General features: G+C 42.5%; 2 protein-coding genes across 5 annotated transcripts in view; one reads left to right on the top strand and one right to left on the bottom strand.

Annotated features, from left to right (window-relative positions):
• The window catches only part of LOC6902434 (uncharacterized), a 29955-nt gene extending 14744 nt beyond the window's left edge, over window positions 1-15211 (top strand). For 2 of the 4 annotated variants that reach the window (XM_015181406.2, XM_002133242.3), the window contains exons 3-5: window positions 9526-10305; window positions 12320-12866; window positions 12933-15211. In XM_015181406.2, coding sequence (XP_015036892.2) covers window positions 9637-10305; window positions 12320-12866; window positions 12933-15043 — 3327 coding nt within the window. In that variant the 5' untranslated portion in view covers window positions 9526-9636 and the 3' untranslated portion in view covers window positions 15044-15211. Of the gene's footprint in view, window positions 1-9525; window positions 10306-12181; window positions 12260-12319; window positions 12867-12932 lie in introns of those variants that run through there. The other 2 variants (XM_015181407.2, XM_033380867.1) reach the window with 2 other exon arrangements.
• Window positions 15212-16007: 796 nt separating this feature from the next.
• On the bottom strand, window positions 16008-17666 carry LOC117184243 (caltractin). The gene is made up of 2 exons (XM_033380873.1): window positions 17121-17666; window positions 16008-16982 (listed from the first exon to the last, which is right to left on the bottom strand). Exon 2 carries the CDS (start codon window positions 16957-16959, stop codon window positions 16381-16383), a length of 579 nt encoding a protein of 192 aa, XP_033236764.1. The 5' UTR covers window positions 16960-16982; window positions 17121-17666; the 3' UTR covers window positions 16008-16380.
• Between the last annotated feature and the right edge of the window lie 1110 nt (window positions 17667-18776).

The following is an 18776-nucleotide window of genomic DNA, read 5'->3' as shown; positions in this document are numbered from 1 at the left end:
TCTTTCGAATGAAAGATAATCGGGAAAATTAATTTTAATTCAGTTTTAAATAAAATAAAATAAATCAAATACCTTTGAGGGTATTTTAAAAGATTCAAGCTACTTTTCAGGCCTCTTGGAAAAAGTGCAAACAGTGGCTTGTGCCATGTAAATAGCAAGCATGAGATACAATTCACGAGATACATTTCGTAAGACCTCCCTCCCTCCGCACCAATCCAGTTAGATGGTAGTTCAACCGGTTTGCTAATCGTTCTGGCTAAAGCCAAATCTTTCTACTAACTTCTGACGTAAGGGTCTTATCACGTTTTTGTTTTGGCTTTTTGAATGGCGATCGAAAGTTCAATAAACCTTAAACCTTTTGTAATTGTGGCTGTAACTGGCCTGACAGTTGGCCTCCAGTCAAGAGGAAGTTTCTAAAAGGCCAAAAGAGAGAGATAAAGAGGGAGAGAGAGAGACAGAGACAGAGAAATCTTTAATTTACTTTGACAACCCGCTAGAAAATGTACAGCAACAAAAACGAAAGTAAAATGTGCATCGAAGTAAAACTAAAATAAAAAAATAAAAATAAAACTCGGCACGGAGAAAGATTTCACCAATTTTACGTACCGTTAGTTGCATTAAAAGCCAACCAAAACAACAAAAACTAACCAATGGAAAGAAGAAAACAGCAGACAAAAATGCAAATAACTTCGAGCCAAGTTTTAGCCAAGTTTCAGCTACGTTTTTTGGCTAATTTGTTGCTAAAACACCAAACAGAAAACCGAAATAAACAACGTTCCACGCAGGCGGCAAGCGGCGGCAGCGGCGTAACACAAAAATTTCGCCAGCTACCAAATTGTTTTTAATAGCAAGCAAATTAATGATTTTTAAACATGCAAATTAAATTTAGAGAAACAAAAAATAGAATCAAGAGACCGCTGAAGAGACTGAAAGCGTAGAGAACGAAGATTTTGATACACTTTTTTGGATAGAGGAAAAAGTTCTTTAAACGTAAAGATAAAATTATAAAGAAAATTCGTATTGAGCGACGTAATACCTTCCATAGTTTCAAAAAGCCTGGCTGTAGGAAATTATTCTTTTGAAAAGCTTGGATTATGGTTCCACTTTTCTCTTTAAGACGTTTTACCAAATAGTTCCAAGATCATAGCAAATTCTGCTTTAAATATCTTTTAAATACGGCAAAATATCTGTTCGGGATAACCAAATAATCTTTCTGTAAGAAATGGTACCTAAAAACTCCTGTTATAGATCGATTTTAAGATTAAAAGCCATTTAGCATACAAAATATTCCAGTGAATCTTTGTGGATATTTACCAATAGATTCCTTTAAAATAGTAAAAAAAAATGTTGAAAATGATTATTAATAAGGACTCCATTAGATCTTCCATTTAGAAATACTTTTGAAATACCAGAAAAATGAAGAAAATACTTGTATTGAAATATTAATCTGAGTGATTAATAGAATAGAATAGAATGATTGTAGGCTGATTTAAAATACTAAGAAATACGCAGAAAATACTTTAATTAAAAGAGAAAGGAACATCTATACCAAGTAATGTTCTTCCCAAAGTTCTAGCACCCTTTCAAAAGAGCATAGCCCTCTCGAAAGGCGTCTATAATCAAAAAATATCCACATGATTGGGGGGGATGGAATACTGCCTCTCAGCAGTATGCGAAAAACTTGATCTACAACATTCTGCCTTTCAATCCCCCAACTAATTGTAAAATGATTAACAAAAAATCCATTCAGCGCTTGAGAGCGGAGCTCTTCATCAACCAAAAAAAGGGTTTCGTTCAAGGGTTTGTTGACCTTTTAATTAAATTAAAGAAAAAGAATAGCAACGATGGCGGATGGCGGAATGGTACGCAAGAGATCCACAGAGGCACAGCAGAGCAACGGGCATTACGCGCATTTTGTTTTGGGGGGTTTCTGTCGGTTCGGTTCGCCCTTTCTTCTAATCCAATTAGAGAGGAGAGCTCTTGCAGAGAGCAAAGGAAAGAAGGCATAAACCGATTCACCATGATGTTGTATTTATATACAGTACAGTATAGTACACATATGTTATATGGAATGTGGAAGGTAGAATGTGTGCTGGCTAGAATCAAAGCTTGCTTACAGTTGGCTGACCTCCTAAAAAAAAAGACCACACTTTAATGGCAAAGAGGCAGGGATTTGGTAACTGATTTTTTGCAGTAAAAAAAACGTTTACATAACGAACGGAAACGGCAGTAAAATCTCTACTTAGCGGACAGCCACAACAGTTCCGGGTAGATATAGTACAAATGAGAGGGAGAGAGAGAGATTGTTTTTGGAACATTAAGGAGGATATACGAATGGCATATAGTTTTCAGTTGTGGCATGAATTCAAAGAAAGAACATGGGGGTTTTCATTACTTTCCATCACTCTTGGTTCTTTAATGGAACTCCTTCTATAATGGACCCTTCAGTGGCCATTCCTTGCCCCCAACTGCTCCCTAATGATGCCAGGCTCGGCCGCACAAGAGAATGATTGAGAATGACCCACCGCTGCTTTAAATTATTCTACGTTCTTGAGTAGAACCCCTGCTAAAAATCCCGCCTAATCAAATTCAATGAAAAATCCCATTTTTAGCATACACCTCCAGGGGGTGCCAGGCATTACGAAAGATGACAAATTATATAAGATTTCCCGCCCAAAAGAAGGAGCCATAGAGATCTGAAACCTTGCCAATGACTAAAGGGAACCCACCTCCATTCAGTACCATTTATTTCTAACCATTCCCCGCTTCAGTGGCAGTCAAAGTTGAAGCCCGCCAAACACGCGGAAGTGAGCAAGGTAACACGAGAGCTTACAGCACTGCCACACCATACAATACCTCGAAAACTATCCAGCAAAGACATTAGTCAAACAAACACGCGTCAAACCTGAAACTCTGCGACTCTGTGACGACTCTTTCGCTAATCAATCACGAAAGCGAACAGCGAACAGCGAAAAGAAAGAGGAAACCCAGTGCAAAACATTCACAGATTGAATGAAAGTAATTTGAATGGCGTTCGAGTGTTTGGGTGTTCGAGTGTTTGAAGGGAGAGACCCCCGACCCGAAAGAGCCGACTGCCTGGGAGGGTGACAGGTAGTTTAACAATCACATTCACACTTTACCCGAGGTTTTGCCAAAGGTATTGTCAATAGTTTTATGCCCCTGCCACCTCTCTTTCTCTCTCTCTCTCTCTCTCTTGAGGTGTGCGCCCTCTGCACGTGTCACCGATCCGTACGAACGCACTTCATGTCTCATATCTTGAGTTGCATGCAACACGACTTCCTTCTTTTATTAGGGGCACAACACTGCACTCCACTCCAGAGTTTTATGACGCTCTGCTTTCTTTCAACTGATTTTCTGGTAAAAATCAGTCAGCGGTCAAGCGTCATAAACCGTTATGCAAGATGATGGAATGAAGGTGGAAAAACTCTAGAAAAATATAAGTACTTTTTCCAAGTGTTTTTGTGTTGCATTGTTTTTCATATACCCTTGGATAAAGAGGGTATTATGGGATAAGGGATCTATGATTCCATAAAGTTTCGAAACTGTAATTCTAGATCTGTTAAGGATCATTCAAAGACCCCTCTGAAAGTCTTATAAGATACAAAAACAACCACTAAAAAAGGTAGTTTCCTCCACGAAAAATTCAGATTTCATGTTTTCTATAAATTCCAGGGCATCTACACTTCGGCTCTCCAATGTTTTGCTTCCTTTGGGGGGGGCGAGCCCTGTCACTGGACAGTCATTCTCATGCTCAGGTCTACCGCTCTCAGTCTATGTACTGCTCTGCTCCAAAAATCAGGTCAAATGTTGGGGGAGATCATTTGTCAACGCCCCCCTTCCACACGCCAGAAAAAAAGAAGAAAAAGATCGATGGAATTCTTGAAAAGCTGACAATTTAATTGACCATCTACAGAGTTTTGACCCATTTCCATAACATTTACCGTTGGTTCATTGCATCATTTTCTATGGACAGTTCTTTCTCTTTTCGAACCACCTCCGACTCCCGCATAGATGTTTGGTTCCCTTTTGTTCGAGGAGGGTTCCTCGACGATAGTTCTGGTTGCCTCATTAAGATTGTTGTTTGAGATCGTTTACATTCGCTGATCGTTTGATCTGAGAAGTCGTTTACATTCTTGGACTAGGATTTCATTGAGGGAATATGTCAAATGCCACCTCAATGGGCCACTAATTAATGTCCAACGCACACACCAGTCCCGAGGAACCTTGAAGATGCCACAGTGGAAACCGGAGATTCTTTATCGGAAATTGTACAGGTAGATCCCATGAAACGAACTGCATTAAAAGAGGGTTTCCTATAGATCCTACAGTTGCACTCTGTAGAGCAGTAGATCGCAAAGGTCACATCTTCAGACAGGTAGCGATGGTTCCCTTCCTTCGACTGTTATCAGTGGAATGTCCTTTTCCCAAGACATGCTCGTATTTATGCAATGCCCCGGCTCGGTGCGGTGTCCCTTTGTTCTATGATCCCTCCTCCGCACAGCTTTCCTTTTCTCTCGGCTTTTCTTTACTTTTTGATTAATTTCCACACACTTTGAACCTGTCAAGAATCCATATCCACATCCATATCTATTCTGAGACAGACACCACCCAAGGCGAGCGATTTTTGGCTAGAAAATTGTAACAGTTCCACAGGTTCTGCCTCCTGCCTCCTGCCTCTGCCCCCCCGTGTGGCATGTCTTAAGTCCAAGCTGTTGAGGCAATGGCACGTCCCTAAAGGGCGACAAAGTGTCACACCAGAGACGCGAGACGAGACGAAACGAGACGAGACGAGACCCTGTTCCACAGATTAGCCTTCTCCTTTCACTTTTTTCCCTCTTTTTTTGTATCCAATGCACAGCTGGAGGCAATCGATGGATGCGGGTGCACTCTACGGGTCGTGTAGGTGGCCATGTGGGATTAGCATTTGGAATTGCGGCCAGGTACAGGTCCATCCATTAAGTGTTTTAGTTTATGTTTATTGATGAATCAGAGGAGGTCTAAAGGGTTTCAGAAATTGAATTCTAAATTAGGGAAACATTTTTAAAGTTTTCCCTAAGAATTCGCTTTTATTTCCTGATGGAATAAGAGAATAAGGATTTAGCTGAAAGATCATTGAAGATCTGGAAAATATTCCCCTTTAATCTGAAAATAAGATATAAAATATCAGTAAAGGTAGATCCACTCCTTTATCAGCAAACATATATGTATCTACTGCCATTCTTATATACTCAGAATAATCACATAGTAAAAAAAACACACGCTCATATTTCAAATAAATACGGGTTTTAAATAAAAAAATATTCCACTTAAATATAATTTACATTGACTTAAATATAAATGTATTTAAAAGCCTTATATTTGTACTTTTTGGCCTGTAGTCTATAAAGAATCCGCGTTGGTCTGCATAGAAGAGCTCTTTGGATTAAGAAATCATTCCAGATCGAGGGAACCTTCTCCCACTTAACATTTAAGATTTCTTTATCTAAGATCGCAGGAACTTGATTTAAAAGAAAGATCTACACCCGTAACAGCTATGCCTATTTATCTGAGATCTTCTTTAGTTTTCTTCTTTAGTTTTTCCCCCTTAGAAACCATTCCCGGAATACCCTGACCAACTAAAAACACAAACAATTTGATAGATTAGCCACATATTTCACTCTCCCAAGGATCCCTAGCCTCGGGCTAGAGACCTTTAGAGACACTTTTTATCCGCAAAAACAGCAGGAGACGACAGCAGCAGCGGCAGTCGAGGATCAAGGGAACAAAAGGTGGAAGGTAGGGCCTGTGATTGTACCTGTACCTGTTCGTATGCCCATTGCTCTCCGGAAATTAAATCTGCGACAAATGTTTGGGCTTATGGATGGGATGGGTGGCAGAGAGGCGTTCCCTAGTGGGCGCTACCTTTCCCTCTATTTATTTTAGTTAATCCAAGAGATCTGCGGCATTAACGAGATTTTAATATTTCAAAGCAAAGGCATTTTTTCCAATATTTTCCAATGCCAGAGGCGACGCTCGGGGTGGGCCCACTGGCCGGGTAAGGCGGACCTGGTCCGAGCCCCGTTTCGAGCCTAAAAAGGCAGCAACAGCAATTCGTCTTGGCCAATTAAGACAAATTTGTTTAGTCTCTAGGCCGGGGCTTAGACTGTTTCAGAGCCAGAGCTCTGTCATCGGAGCCAGAGATCGGAGTGGAGCAGCGATCGTTCGGTTCCATTGGCTGCCCGGGACTGGGGAGATTCGAATTTATAATAAATCTCGAACGGAGAGGAACGAGAAACGATCGATACCGAGTCGATATGAAATATTTATAAAGCGAATATGGTAAAATCTAGTTAGACAAATGATTAGATGGCCAACAAACAGCATAAAAGGGGCCAACAAATGGACACATGTCCACACAAAAGCAGTCGCCGATCTCGTCTCTGTCTCTGGCTTTGATTTCTCGTTTAAGATAATTGGTTTATGGATTTGCCAATCAATTGATGGATAATTAGAATAGGCTGAACGAACAAAATCGATGTCTTCGATGGCAATTTGTGATTTAGTATAGAGTTTTGTGGGATTCAAATCTAGATGTTGGATAGAAGAGTGCAAAAGCCATTGAAAAACAAAGTTTTTATATACGTTTAATGGAAAAAACATTGTTTTTAATTAAAAGTTCAGCTTAAAAGGCAGTTTTTAAGGGTTTAATTTTTTTTTGTTGAATAAAATGTTGAAAGAATTTGTTGTTGTTGAAAGAAGAGTACTAAAACTATCAAAAATTATGTTTTTATATTTAAGCATGAAACGTAAAAGGCTCACAAGGGTCTTTATAGCTTTGGATAACAATAAAAACTTCAAAATTTTTGGGTACATCATAACAAAGGATAACATTTCTTTTTGACAAAATAATTTATTCAGATTCTTGTGGTTTTTAGTGTGTTTTGACCTTTACAAGACTCTAAATTACTATTTTATCATCTGCTTATCATAAAATGTCATAGAATAAATAGGGAACGGTCCTATTTCATTTCCAAAACACTTTTATTAAAGGTTCTTGGTCATTTCCAAGAGAGGTATAAGAGTTCTGTAGTATCATGAGGCTATCATAAACACAACTATTTACATAGAGGAGACGCCTACTAAATATCATTTTCAAAATACATTTCTTGAAGATTTTTTTATTATCAAAATCAGATACTCGAATGGAGGGAGTGTCTCAAATTATAAAATCGAGAAGAGAGTTTTTCTAAGCACCTTATATGCATATTCTTACGTTTTGTCTATCCAATAATCTCTCAATTACTGGGAGAAGAGTTCTATGTAGTTTTTTTAATCAGGTAAACTATAAATTACCTGCAGAAGACTCTTATATTATGTACCTATAATAAAATATGTCAAATTTCTTAGGGGACAGTCCTATATCATTTAAGTAGAAGAACACATATTTGGAGGGCCACAAGCTCTGTCTAGACATCAGATCCAATCCCTAATTGAGTGTAGTGCGATGATATTCATAAGTCACTCCCATGAATTTCCCAACAAACTTTCCCAACAACAGAGGGAGAGAGAGAAAAGGAAAGAGTGCTGCTGTTGTTATGGTTTTGCTACTTGTGGCATGATTATGGCTTTAACTTTTAACTTAATTTGGAAATGCCTTATGTGTGTTTTGGTTTGTGTTTGAATTGAAATTTTCTTTATGCGGATTGCACTGCTGCTGCATCATCATCATCAGCCGTGAATGAGGAGGCTCTTTGTTGCTTTAATTAGTTTCAAGCACGCGCAGAAAACGCAGAGAAACAAATGAAAATCAAATGAAAATGGTAGGAAAAGCTAAAGCTAAATAGCTTCGACTTCGACTTCATTTTTGTTTTCGTTGTTTTGCTGTTTGCGTTGGTTTTCCTTTTTAATTGCCATTTTTAACCATGTTTTTTAGCCATTTTAAAGCATTTTTAACCACTTTACAGCCCATAAAGCAAGCAAAAAAGTTTCTGTTTTTTCTGTAGCGTAACGAGGTCGACAGAGTGGTCTGCTCCGCTGCCCCCAAGAGAACCCCCGCCCCATCTTACTCAAGTTGTAGGAGAAATCATATAATATATGAAATAATCCCTTCGAAATGTAACTCTCTTTCGACGCCTGTCATAATGTGTGTGTTCCGGAAGTGTCTGATGCAACGAATGAAATAAATCAAGAAAGAAAGAAAGAACCTTCGACCAGACCCCCACACACCCCCACTCCGCCCACATTCAAGGTCGTTTGCCCCATGGTCTGCCACCAATTTTCAGCTTGTTTGAAAATTAATAAATAAATGAGCTATTGTTGTAAATTAATGTGGAAAAAAAGGCGACAACAAAAGGGGGACACCACCAAGCCCCCTCCACTGCCCCCCTCCGAAGATAAGAGAAAAACCGAAAATGCAGCCTAAAAATCGATCGACGTATCGATGGCTGGCTGGTTCGTAAATTTAATTAGGGACCATAAAAAAAGCAAATCAAAAATTCAACGATGTGTGGAACCGAAGCCCCGAAAACATACGTCAGAGCAATGGCAACACATACTCGTAAGTCATATTGATGGCTCAATCTGTCAGCGGAAAATGTTCGTTTGTGTTTCTGTTTGTATTTATAATCGTTTAATGTCCAAATGGAAGGTTACAAGACGTGCAATGGGGCGACACTCGAGTGGGGAAATTTATTGGGAAGCCATAAAATATCAAATTTGTTAATGAATGATGTTTTGGTGGATATTATAGAATTTTTTCTATATATTTTTGGGGATCTAGGAAGGCAGGGCAGGGGATAAGTGCTTCTATTTGTCTATGAATCAAGTCGAAGAATTCTTGCAGAATATTTACTGGTGTGAGGTGGGTGCCCAAGTGCCTTCTGGGGTTTGTTGACCCCTAACTTTATCTTTCTGACCTTTCTGTAGGTCAAACTAAGCTCAGAAAGAACATTTTGGGGTGCCAATAGCCTAATCCTGAATTTATCTCCTGAATATATTATAAATAAATCAATTTCTGGCTTAAATGCATGTATTCCATAGATTATTTAATATTCTTATTTTCTCTTCCTTTAATATACTTAGATATATCGTAATTCCCAATTTTCCCCCTTGTTAAATGTCCATTTAATCCATTTTTTAGTGTCGAAATTCCCATCTTAATCAAATCCGAAATAATCAAAGTAAAATTACAAAAGAAAAAAGCAATAAATAAAGAGAAATAAACATGAGTGAAAAATGTCTGTGACAACTTAATGGATTGCAAAATCGTTGATCGTCTAATCATTCGAGACATGATACTCGTACGATGCGGTTTAATTGTTGAAATGATTACGAATATGCAGACGAATGAATGTATCTGACGGGTTACGTGTGTATCTCACAGATTGAATGTGCAACTAGTTTCTACAAAAGAAATTGCTTGGGATTACGAGTTGGAATAATTGCAAGCCATTTGCATAATATTTTGTTTTATGATTATTTCCATCTTTCTCCGAATATCAAATAATATTTCATATCTCGTTTCAGCGCTCTCTAAAAACAACAAAAAGACATGGCCGTGAAGCAGTCATTGCCGCACGCCCAGTAGCAGGAACCAGCAGGAACCCCGACAGCCCACAGATCCTTGCCCCAATCAATATGTTCGGTTTGCTGAGCAGCTCCCAAATCTATGGACTACAGCCCGCACCAGCCGCAGCAGATCATCAAGCGACAGCAGAACCCTCGAAGAGCAACAGCCTGCCCCATAAGAAGGGGGCCGCAGCTGCCACTCAGCATCGCAGATCCACCAGCAGCCTCAGCGACACTGGGGGCAAGTTCTTCTCGCACCTGAGCGGCAAATCGCCCAGCCAGTTCATCGAAAAGTTCATCAAAAGTGAACTCCTCAACGGCTACGACCACCTCAAGTGCCACCAGAGTGGTGGCAAGTCCTCAGCCGCAGCATCATCCCAAACGGAAAACCCCAGCAATACTCCCCTGTATTCCAATCTACAGACTTCTTCGGACTGGGGAGGCTTCAGCTGCCTCCAGGGGAGTTATCGGAGCCACGGCGACGGCGAGTTCTATGAGGCCGTGCAGGTCAAGTCCTCTCCCACACAGCCACAGCCGCAGCCGCAGCCACAATCGTGTGGCAGCAACGAACTGAATATGCGTTCCAAGGGTGCATCCCCATCCATCCTACTGCAGCACTACCAGAAGCTGCCGGAAGCCACTTTGGAGCCAACATTCAACACCCAGGCAGCTGGCCATACTCCAGCGTACAAGAAATTGGGTTTTGGTTCACGTTTGCAGAAGCAAAATGTCGAGCAGGTGAGTGAAAGGAGAACTTATAGCTCAAAGAAGAGCTTAAGATGTATAAGATATTGATGGCAGATAGATACAGGGGTTTCTTAGAGAGTAGAACTCTATTTGGATGGGTTTATTTTAGGTAACGGAGAAATAAGACCAGTAGGATCCTTTTTGCAGGCCACAAGTGCATTAAATCACCTGTTTTTAGGGTTTGATTTTGTATTTAACTTAAAAGTATCGATAGATAGAGGGAAATTGTATCCTTTCACTTAGGGGAACTTTGTACAGCGGAACGTTTCCATCGAAAACCATCTAGAGTTCCTCGTGAAATGTGTGTCCTTTCGCTTATGACTAATTTCTACACCGAATCAATAAATGTCGCACCGAGTATCCTCTAGGGGAAATAGGGGAATAAGTCAAGAAAATAATATCATTTGAAGATGATCTCAAGATCAAAATCTGCTTTTCAGAGACCAGAACCAGTAGAAAATGGTCTGTATTTCATCGCAATCCATCCAGAAGAACTCGTATCTTATGGTCCCCTGTTCATGTCATTCAAATCGAACGTGTCCTTTCACTTATGGGAACTTTTTGCAGAGAATCAATGTGAAGTTCGTAACGTAATGGTACAGGGATTTAGTTCTAGGGGATGCCTAGATACTTCTTATGCATACGAGTATCTCTATCTCTGTTACCAGAGATCTAGCTCCCTATCTCCCCAGAGATTTCAAGTCAACAGAGACATCAAACATTACGACACTTTCCCATAACCCAGAGACACTCTGAACACTTTTTGTGGCCTGATAAAGTGAATCTCTAAACAAATACCCATAGAAATGTGTCACCGCCACCACAGAGACTTTTTGCCCTTGATTGCTTTCTAATGAGCGGGAAAGTGGCCCACTTTGAGTGATCGCCTTGGCCGTAATTACTTGACCGACATCCAAAAGATGTTGCATCACCTTTTAACCCTTGGTTCTGTCTGTCTGCTGCATGTTCGCATAGCCCGGACACGTATCTGCCCATCTGCATCTGCATCTGCATTTGCACGTACAGACGTGTGATACTCGTATTTGTTTGCGGCTGAAATATCATGCAGATAAAGACCTTCATCGGACATTGCTTCGGGGGGTCAGTGGAGTACAACAAAGAGCCCCAAAAAAATACAAAAAAACAACACCATAAATAGTCCCCAACCCCAACTAAAAGGCGTTGGAATAATATACGAGATATATGTAGATCTAAAAATATATAGCGCCATGTTGGGGAAAATCATCCCCCAAGCAGGTGATAAGATAGCAGGTGAAAGGTAGTGAAAGTTGATGGGCTCCAAACGAACAGCAATTACTCTTTTAATAAAGGATTATAAGTGGTCTGTAGCCTTAGGGGTTTTAGAGAGTACTCGTACATCTATCATTATTCCAATCGGAATGATGGAAATGGCATTGATTCGCTGTACAAATGTTTCATAAGGGAAAGGCTACTTTTAATTCTGTTTCCATAATGAAAGTTTTCCTAATATCCTAGTTTTGTTCCTTCTACCATCGTTAGCTACCTCTTAAGCCCCTGTTCCATTAGGAGACTATTCCACATCTCTTCTACAGGAGACTGTGCAAGATTCCCATAAGTGAAAGGGCACATTTTGTGCCCTGAAGGAACGTTCATCAACGATATCACCTCTCTTCAGAGTAGAGTATTCTCAAGTCTCACTCCACCCGTAAATGACATGCCCATTGCAGCTGATGGGCTCCCTGATGGGTAATCAAGGTAATCCCATTTCCAGAGCCCACAACCTGTGCGTCATTTGCATTACGAGTAGCGTCCAGAGATAAAATAAATGTAGCCAGGGGGCTCTCTGGCTATCAATCAGCGTTAGACCCGCACGACACTTGTCATTGGGAGGGCTCCAGGCAAAGTTCATTGCTGGAAAATGGTGGGAAAATGGGCAAATTTTCATATGTTAGGACACTTCAAGGTAGCCACAGGAGGAGCCCCCAATCCATTCCGCAACTAAAATCACTTTTTGCTTCCACAGAACTCGGACAACTCGCAGACATCCTCCCGGAATGCACGCAGCAGTGGCAGTGGCAGCGAAGTGCAACGCTCTTCTTCGGGTTCCAGTTCCTCGGGTGCCGTTCCTCCAGCCACAGCCGTGGTGTCCTCTCCCGAAAGACTCCAGCGGAGACGTCTCCTGCAGATGATCTCCAACTACGATCAGCAGAACAAGCAACTGCATCGGGAGCTGGCCAAGGAGAAGCGGCGTCGCACGGAGGAGCTAGCCTGCGTTGTTAAGTCCTTGATTTGTTTCGAGTCGAAGCTGAAGAACGACATGAAGGCCGTGAACCAGCGGCTGGTGGATAGGGATTCAGAGATCTGTCGTCTGATGCGACAGAATCGGGCCTTGAGGAAGCGTCTGGAGGATCAGCAGCCGGATGAAGGCATAGCAGATCAGGACTCGGACGAGTGTCTGGTGCTGGAGGCTTTGCAATGCCAGAATTGCCGCAAGCAATTCTATGACATTGAAACGACAGCAAGCGGCACACAGACGTGCAGCAAAGAGTTGCAAGGCGTAGGCGGAAAGGGTGAGTCCCAGTCAGCAATTCCTCCTGGAAACCCCCCTCTTAGACTCGAATTTCCTCTCTCCACAGCAGAGCCCGGCTCTTCCAGCGATGACACCGTCTCATCGTCGTTCTACGGCGCCAGACGCAGCGTCCGGTACACCAGCAAGCGCACGGCGGGCACTTTCCGGGACTATATGCGCTCGCGGGCCATGCACATCGATGATGCCGCTTTGGAGCAGCAATCGGAGGAGAATACCAGCAGCATCTCGCGCGAGGACTCCCAGACGAGCTACGAACAGCTGCACAACTATTCGCGGGCCATGGAGCGCATGCACGGGGTGAAAGTCCCCTCGATGGAAGACGGGGAATACTCCGAGCAGAGCAGCCTGGAGCTGGAGCAGCAGCAGCAGCAGCAGCAGCAAAGGAGGCGGAACAGCTCTTCGAGTCGCAGCAGCAACAGTCGCAGCAGCAAGACAACGACTCCACAATTAATGGAGGAGGATGATGGCATCTTCTCGCCCACCCAGGACGACGAGGACTTTGATGAGCTGGATCCCGAGCAGGAGCAGCAAATGATGTCCCGCGGGGCCCTGAAAATCGTACAGCGACGGTGTGCAGACTTCTCTGAGGCCTCGCCGAAGCAGATCTATGAAACGACCACCGATGATTGGTATGCCAGTGCCTCGGACCAGGAGGAGACAGCGTCCACAGCCAGAGTGTCGACCGTGAAGCAGCCCTACGGCCAAGGAGCCGTGAATCCCGTGCTGGAGTGCGTCAACCAGATCCTTCTGCAACAGTCCATGGAGGAGACGCTCCGAGAGCCCACCCCCAAGTCCGCGATGGCTGGAGCTGCCTCGAATCTCCCCCGCAGGAGTTCGCTCAGCGGCAGGAGTGTCTCCAACGGCCGCAAACGGGTGCACTTTTCCACCAAGAACAGCATGGTGCATGTGCCACGCCACGACGACCACGAGGAGGAGCCAGAGCAGGAGGAGCAGGATCACCCGATGGCTGCCCCAATGATCTCACACTATCATCCCATGACCTCTGCCTACGAGAGCATCTACAGCAATGAGTACGAACCGATTGGCTCAGAGCGTGCCTCCAATCTGTATGTGGATATGGCGGCTGCAGCTGCCACAGGAGCAGGAGAGTCTGCGGGCTCCAGCAACTCCTCGAAGCAGCCACAGCAGAAACTGCCACCCGCCCTGCCGCCCAAGCCTGCCAATCTATTGAAATTCAAGAAATCCCTGCATCAACTCGAAGAAACCCTCGAAGATGAGGCGGCCCTCATCGAAGATGATTGTGCCACGGTCTCGGAACCGGACTACTGCTCCATTTCGGAGGTGGGCATGAGTGCCAGTGTGCGCGTGCAGATTGTGGCAGACATACACAAGGCCCCGGAATGCTCCACGACGCCTCCAGCGGTGGAGCCGCCAGCGATGGAGCCCGAGGTGGATTCCGATGACAATCAATCGCACAAGACTGAGGAAATCGAAGAGATTTTCGCCGATATACCAAAGCTACCCAACGTGGCGGCCATTATAGCGCCCAAGCAATCCGCCTCAGAGTATCTGATGATGACCCCGAAGAGGCAGGAGCTACAGCTGCAGCTGCAGCTGCCGCAGCCGCAGCCCTCTCCCCTGCAATCGCAATATAAACGGAAGCATGTGCCCAACATTCTGGCGGAGATCAACAAACGCATGAGTCTCCCGAGCTCTCCGACGACTCCGACGACTCCCAAGAGCCTCCACAACAGCACGCCCGTGTCCAAGTCCCTTCTCCAGTTGGCAGATGCCCCCAGCGATCTGCCTCTGCAGGCGGAATTCGATTGGTATAACCTCGATGCCGAGTACGATCGGAGTCAGGAGGTGACTTCGACTTCAAAGAGCCCCCAGACAGAGGGCATGCTGGAGGAGATCAGCGAGGACAATGAATGCCTGATCAATGCCGATGCGGATGAGTACAATCTGGATGAGGAGTATCAGCAGGAGGAGGACCAAGAGTTCCACCATCAAGAAGAGGACCTCATAATGCACCCGGAAATGGAGGAGGAGCCACAGCCCCATCTCTCGCCAGCCAAGGCCACGCAAATGAAGAAGAATCTGGCCAGTTTTGAAAAGTTCATCGAGGGCTCAGGACTCAGTACGAAGCCATTGCCCAGCAAACGTAAAATCTACTTCAATGCGCCCTTTGTCTAGACGAAAAAATAAAGAAATGGAAACGAATTTAAGTTTATTTTTGATGCAACACAGAAAGAGATGGAGAAAGAGAGAGAGAGTTTTGTTTAGTTCTTAAGTTTGGCAAAAAGTATTAAATGTTTTCCCCCCCAATAAAAAAATGGCAACGAAATATTAAAACAAAGAAAATTTAACAAGGACTTATATTTTTTTTGTACTCCAACAACTAACCAAAGAACTATCCTTAGAGTCGAGTTGAGCAGAGACACGACATGTTTATTGTTTATTGTTGTTTTTGGTTTCTGGGGAACGAGCCTGGGGGAGCATCAAGCGGAGGAGTATTTTGTGTCTGTATCGTGAGGCATTATTTTGTGGAGTATTATGGAGACTAAAGCTCGGAGCATCGCTTCTATTTTACAAAAAATGAGTCTATACTATTTAAAACTCTTTTGTTCCTTGGATTTATAAAAGATATTCCTCGTAGTTTAATGGTAAATAGTTGTCAAATCAATCCAAAGACAGTTTTGGTTTTGAATCGCTTTCAAATCTAAATTTAAATGGAATCCCAACGCCACTTGAATGTGAATTGAGTGCTAGATGGATCCTTTGGATAAATCTGACTTCTTAATTCTGCTTGAAATCTATAGAATTGGAATGGAGAAATGATTCAGAAGTCTCCAACTCTGTTGAAGAATCAATCGAGGATGAGGCGGCGCTGCTAGATGATTGTGCTTTCCAAATGGAATTCTAGTATTTGAATGGAATCCCAACGTCACTGCAATTAACTGTAGTTGAATCCTATTTTCCATATATATTTGAATGGAACATTGATTCAGAAGTCTCGAAACACTCTTTAAAACCCTTTAACTGTTCGATTTCCCGCAATTGAAGCCCCAAAAGGCTACAGCATTTCGATGTAACATGTAATTCAACAACATTTATTGCATTTCACATTGTTAATTCATCTTTAAATAACAATTAACTATTGTTTTTGGTGGTTTTGGTTTTATTCTAACGTTCTTGAGATTATTCTGTGTTTGTTTTCGTGCGAAAATACAGCCAGTGCGCGGAGGTTTTTCATAATTTTATTCTTAGCTGCTAATTGAATGTGTGGGGTTGTACATTGTCATTACATTCATCAACGTACAGGCGTGTGTCAGTAGGACACTAAAAAGGAACAGAGCTTGAACTTACATTTAAAGCAACCTCCAGGGGAGAGCGAGAAGAGAGTGACATAGACAGAGACAGAGACAGACAAGAGGCAATGAATGGATTGATACATCAAAAGCTTAGCCACAGAAACTTAACATTTACTAAACGAAAAGTAATCTTAAATTAAACGATGGATCCACCTCTCTCTAATACAGACTGGTCTTTTTCATAATCCGTAGAAACTCCTCCTGATTGACCTCCCCATCGTTATCCAGATCCGCCTCATCAATCATCTCGCGCAGTTCCTCGTCGGTGAGGGTCTCCCCCAGCTCGCGGGCCACACGTTTCAGGTTCTTGAACGATATTTTTCCTGTTTCATCGTCATCGAACAGGCGAAAGGCCTTCAGTATTTCCTCTTTTGTATCCTTTTCGGCCATTTTCATGGTCATTAGATGCAAGAAATCATTGAAAGCAATCCTGCCACTCCCATCCTTATCGATTTCCGCAATCATTCGCTTGATTTCCTCTTTTTTCGGCTCAAAGCCCAGGGCCCTGATGGCCACCTTCAGTTCTTTGACTTCGATGTAGCCAGTGCATTCGTTGTCGAACAGATCGAAGGCCTCCTTAATGTCCGACTTTTGGGCATCGGATAGCTCGAATTTGGGGCCAGATTTCTTGCGTCCTTGCTGATTGCTCCGCTTGGTGGCGGCCGCCGTCGTCGTTGCAGCGGTGCCCACTGCCGTGGGGGGACTCACGATATTTGCCACAGCTGCCGTCGACTCCATTTTCGCAAGTGATTCTCGAATAACTAAAGAAACCAAAGTTTTCATACAAGTTTTTATGTACGGCAGGCAGCACTCGTTTTGCGGTAATTTCACAACTCACGCAAGCGAAAAGGAGGCCTAAAAGGAGGCGACCGTCCGCGTCACGTCACCCTTACACTTACCTTGACTTTGACTGGGAGCTGGATATAATATCACACGTATCCTTGGACTTTGCGGCTGCTTGCGCGCGGCCAGTTACAGGAGGCAGAGGCGCCTACACCCACTTCTCACTCCCTCTAAACGTGTGGGTGGTGGCAGCAGGCTGTTTGGTTGCTATAAATAACCTCCACAGCAGCTGCAATCGCTATCTATCTTCTATTGTTGTTGTTTCCGGCTGCAGGTGTCCTTTGTTGTTGCTCCTGGCTACAATGCAAATTGTTTTCGTGCCGCTAATAGCAACAATCGGGCCAAATGCGTTCGTGTTGCTTTTCCGCACTTTTCACAGAAATTTTCCGTAGACCGACTTTTTGTTTACCAGCAAAAGATTCACAGCAGTGTGACTGACACTCAGAAATATACCGAAATTTACCGATGAAAAGTCGAACTTAGCCTACTTAAACCCCCTTTATTTCAACAGGATAACGACTTGAGTTTATGGCGGAAAATAATAATAATAATAATTACTCTTGCGGGTCCACTCTATCTTCGTTTAATAAAAAACCACGATATCTTTCACCTAAACTGCGCTAAATTTTTGCAAGATTTATCATTTGCGTGGAAAGTATTTTAATACCATGGGTCGACAACGGGTTAATCGTTCTCTGTCCATAATCCGAAATCACATTTCTTTGTTTTTGAAATTCTGCTTAATATGACTAGCTAGCTAAGACCCTGAGCTGTTAAAACGTAACATTTTGTGATTGATGGGTACATTTTCTACAAGATTGTTTGATTTTAAATGCTTTCTTTAATTTGATTGTGTCTAAAATAGGGTTTAAGAAAACAAGATAAGAGTACATGTTGCTGGTATATGAGGACTTGTTGCATGTCAACCGATGTATGGACATTTTTATACTCTATTACGGTTAGTCAATATAAAAATACTGTTTTCAAGCTGCTTTTAAACGTAGTAAATAATATTTGTTCACAGATTGACAACTTTTTGCATATTCTGCATATAAATATCGCGATCTCGATACAGTACGTTTATGGTTCTCTCTGCGAGAAAGCCATTAAATGCAATATTTCTCTTAAAAAAATGTTCTGAGCGATGACAAACAGTTACTCAATTTTGTATATCCTTTTCCTTAGGGTAAGCGGAATGTTGCTCATTCCGTTGTTGCCGGACAATGTCGCTCATTTTTCGATAAAAGTTGCTGGCAACAGAATGTTTCCAACGGTATAAAACGTAAGAAAACGTAAGTGGAATGGAATGCAACGTTTTAGGGACAAAAGAACATTGCTGCGCTGTAAAATCCCACTACGAAGATGGGAGCAAAGATGCGCGCCAAATAGGAAGTGTTTGAAAGTGAATGAGTGACAAGGAGTAGTAGCCGTTAGGGCATTGTGTGTTGGAGTTTTTTACAGCTCGGGTTTTTGGAGAGTAAACGGTTATTTGAATACAAAGTTCAAGGGTTTTTAATATATATGTAATAAAATTAAACTTCTTAAACATTAAATTCTACTGTTTCTTGATTATTAGTAATTAAAATTACTTATTTAAGAAAAGAATGCATTGCAGAATAATATCCCCGGAATTTATAAGAAACTCGAAAATTATCTGAAACAGACAGACATGGCTCAATCGACTCGGCTATTGATGCTGATCAAGAATATAG

The sequence above is a fragment of the Drosophila pseudoobscura genome, chromosome 4 (genome assembly GCF_009870125.1).
Source record: "Drosophila pseudoobscura strain MV-25-SWS-2005 chromosome 4, UCI_Dpse_MV25, whole genome shotgun sequence".
NCBI classification, from domain to species: domain Eukaryota; kingdom Metazoa; phylum Arthropoda; class Insecta; order Diptera; family Drosophilidae; genus Drosophila; species Drosophila pseudoobscura.
This window is presented reverse-complemented; position numbering and strand designations above follow the sequence as displayed.

Coding starts and splice junctions, on each gene's coding strand:
- LOC117184243 (XM_033380873.1), bottom strand. CDS start 16,959: ATGGAGTCGACGGCAGCTGTGGCAAATATCGTGAGTCCCCCCACGGCA.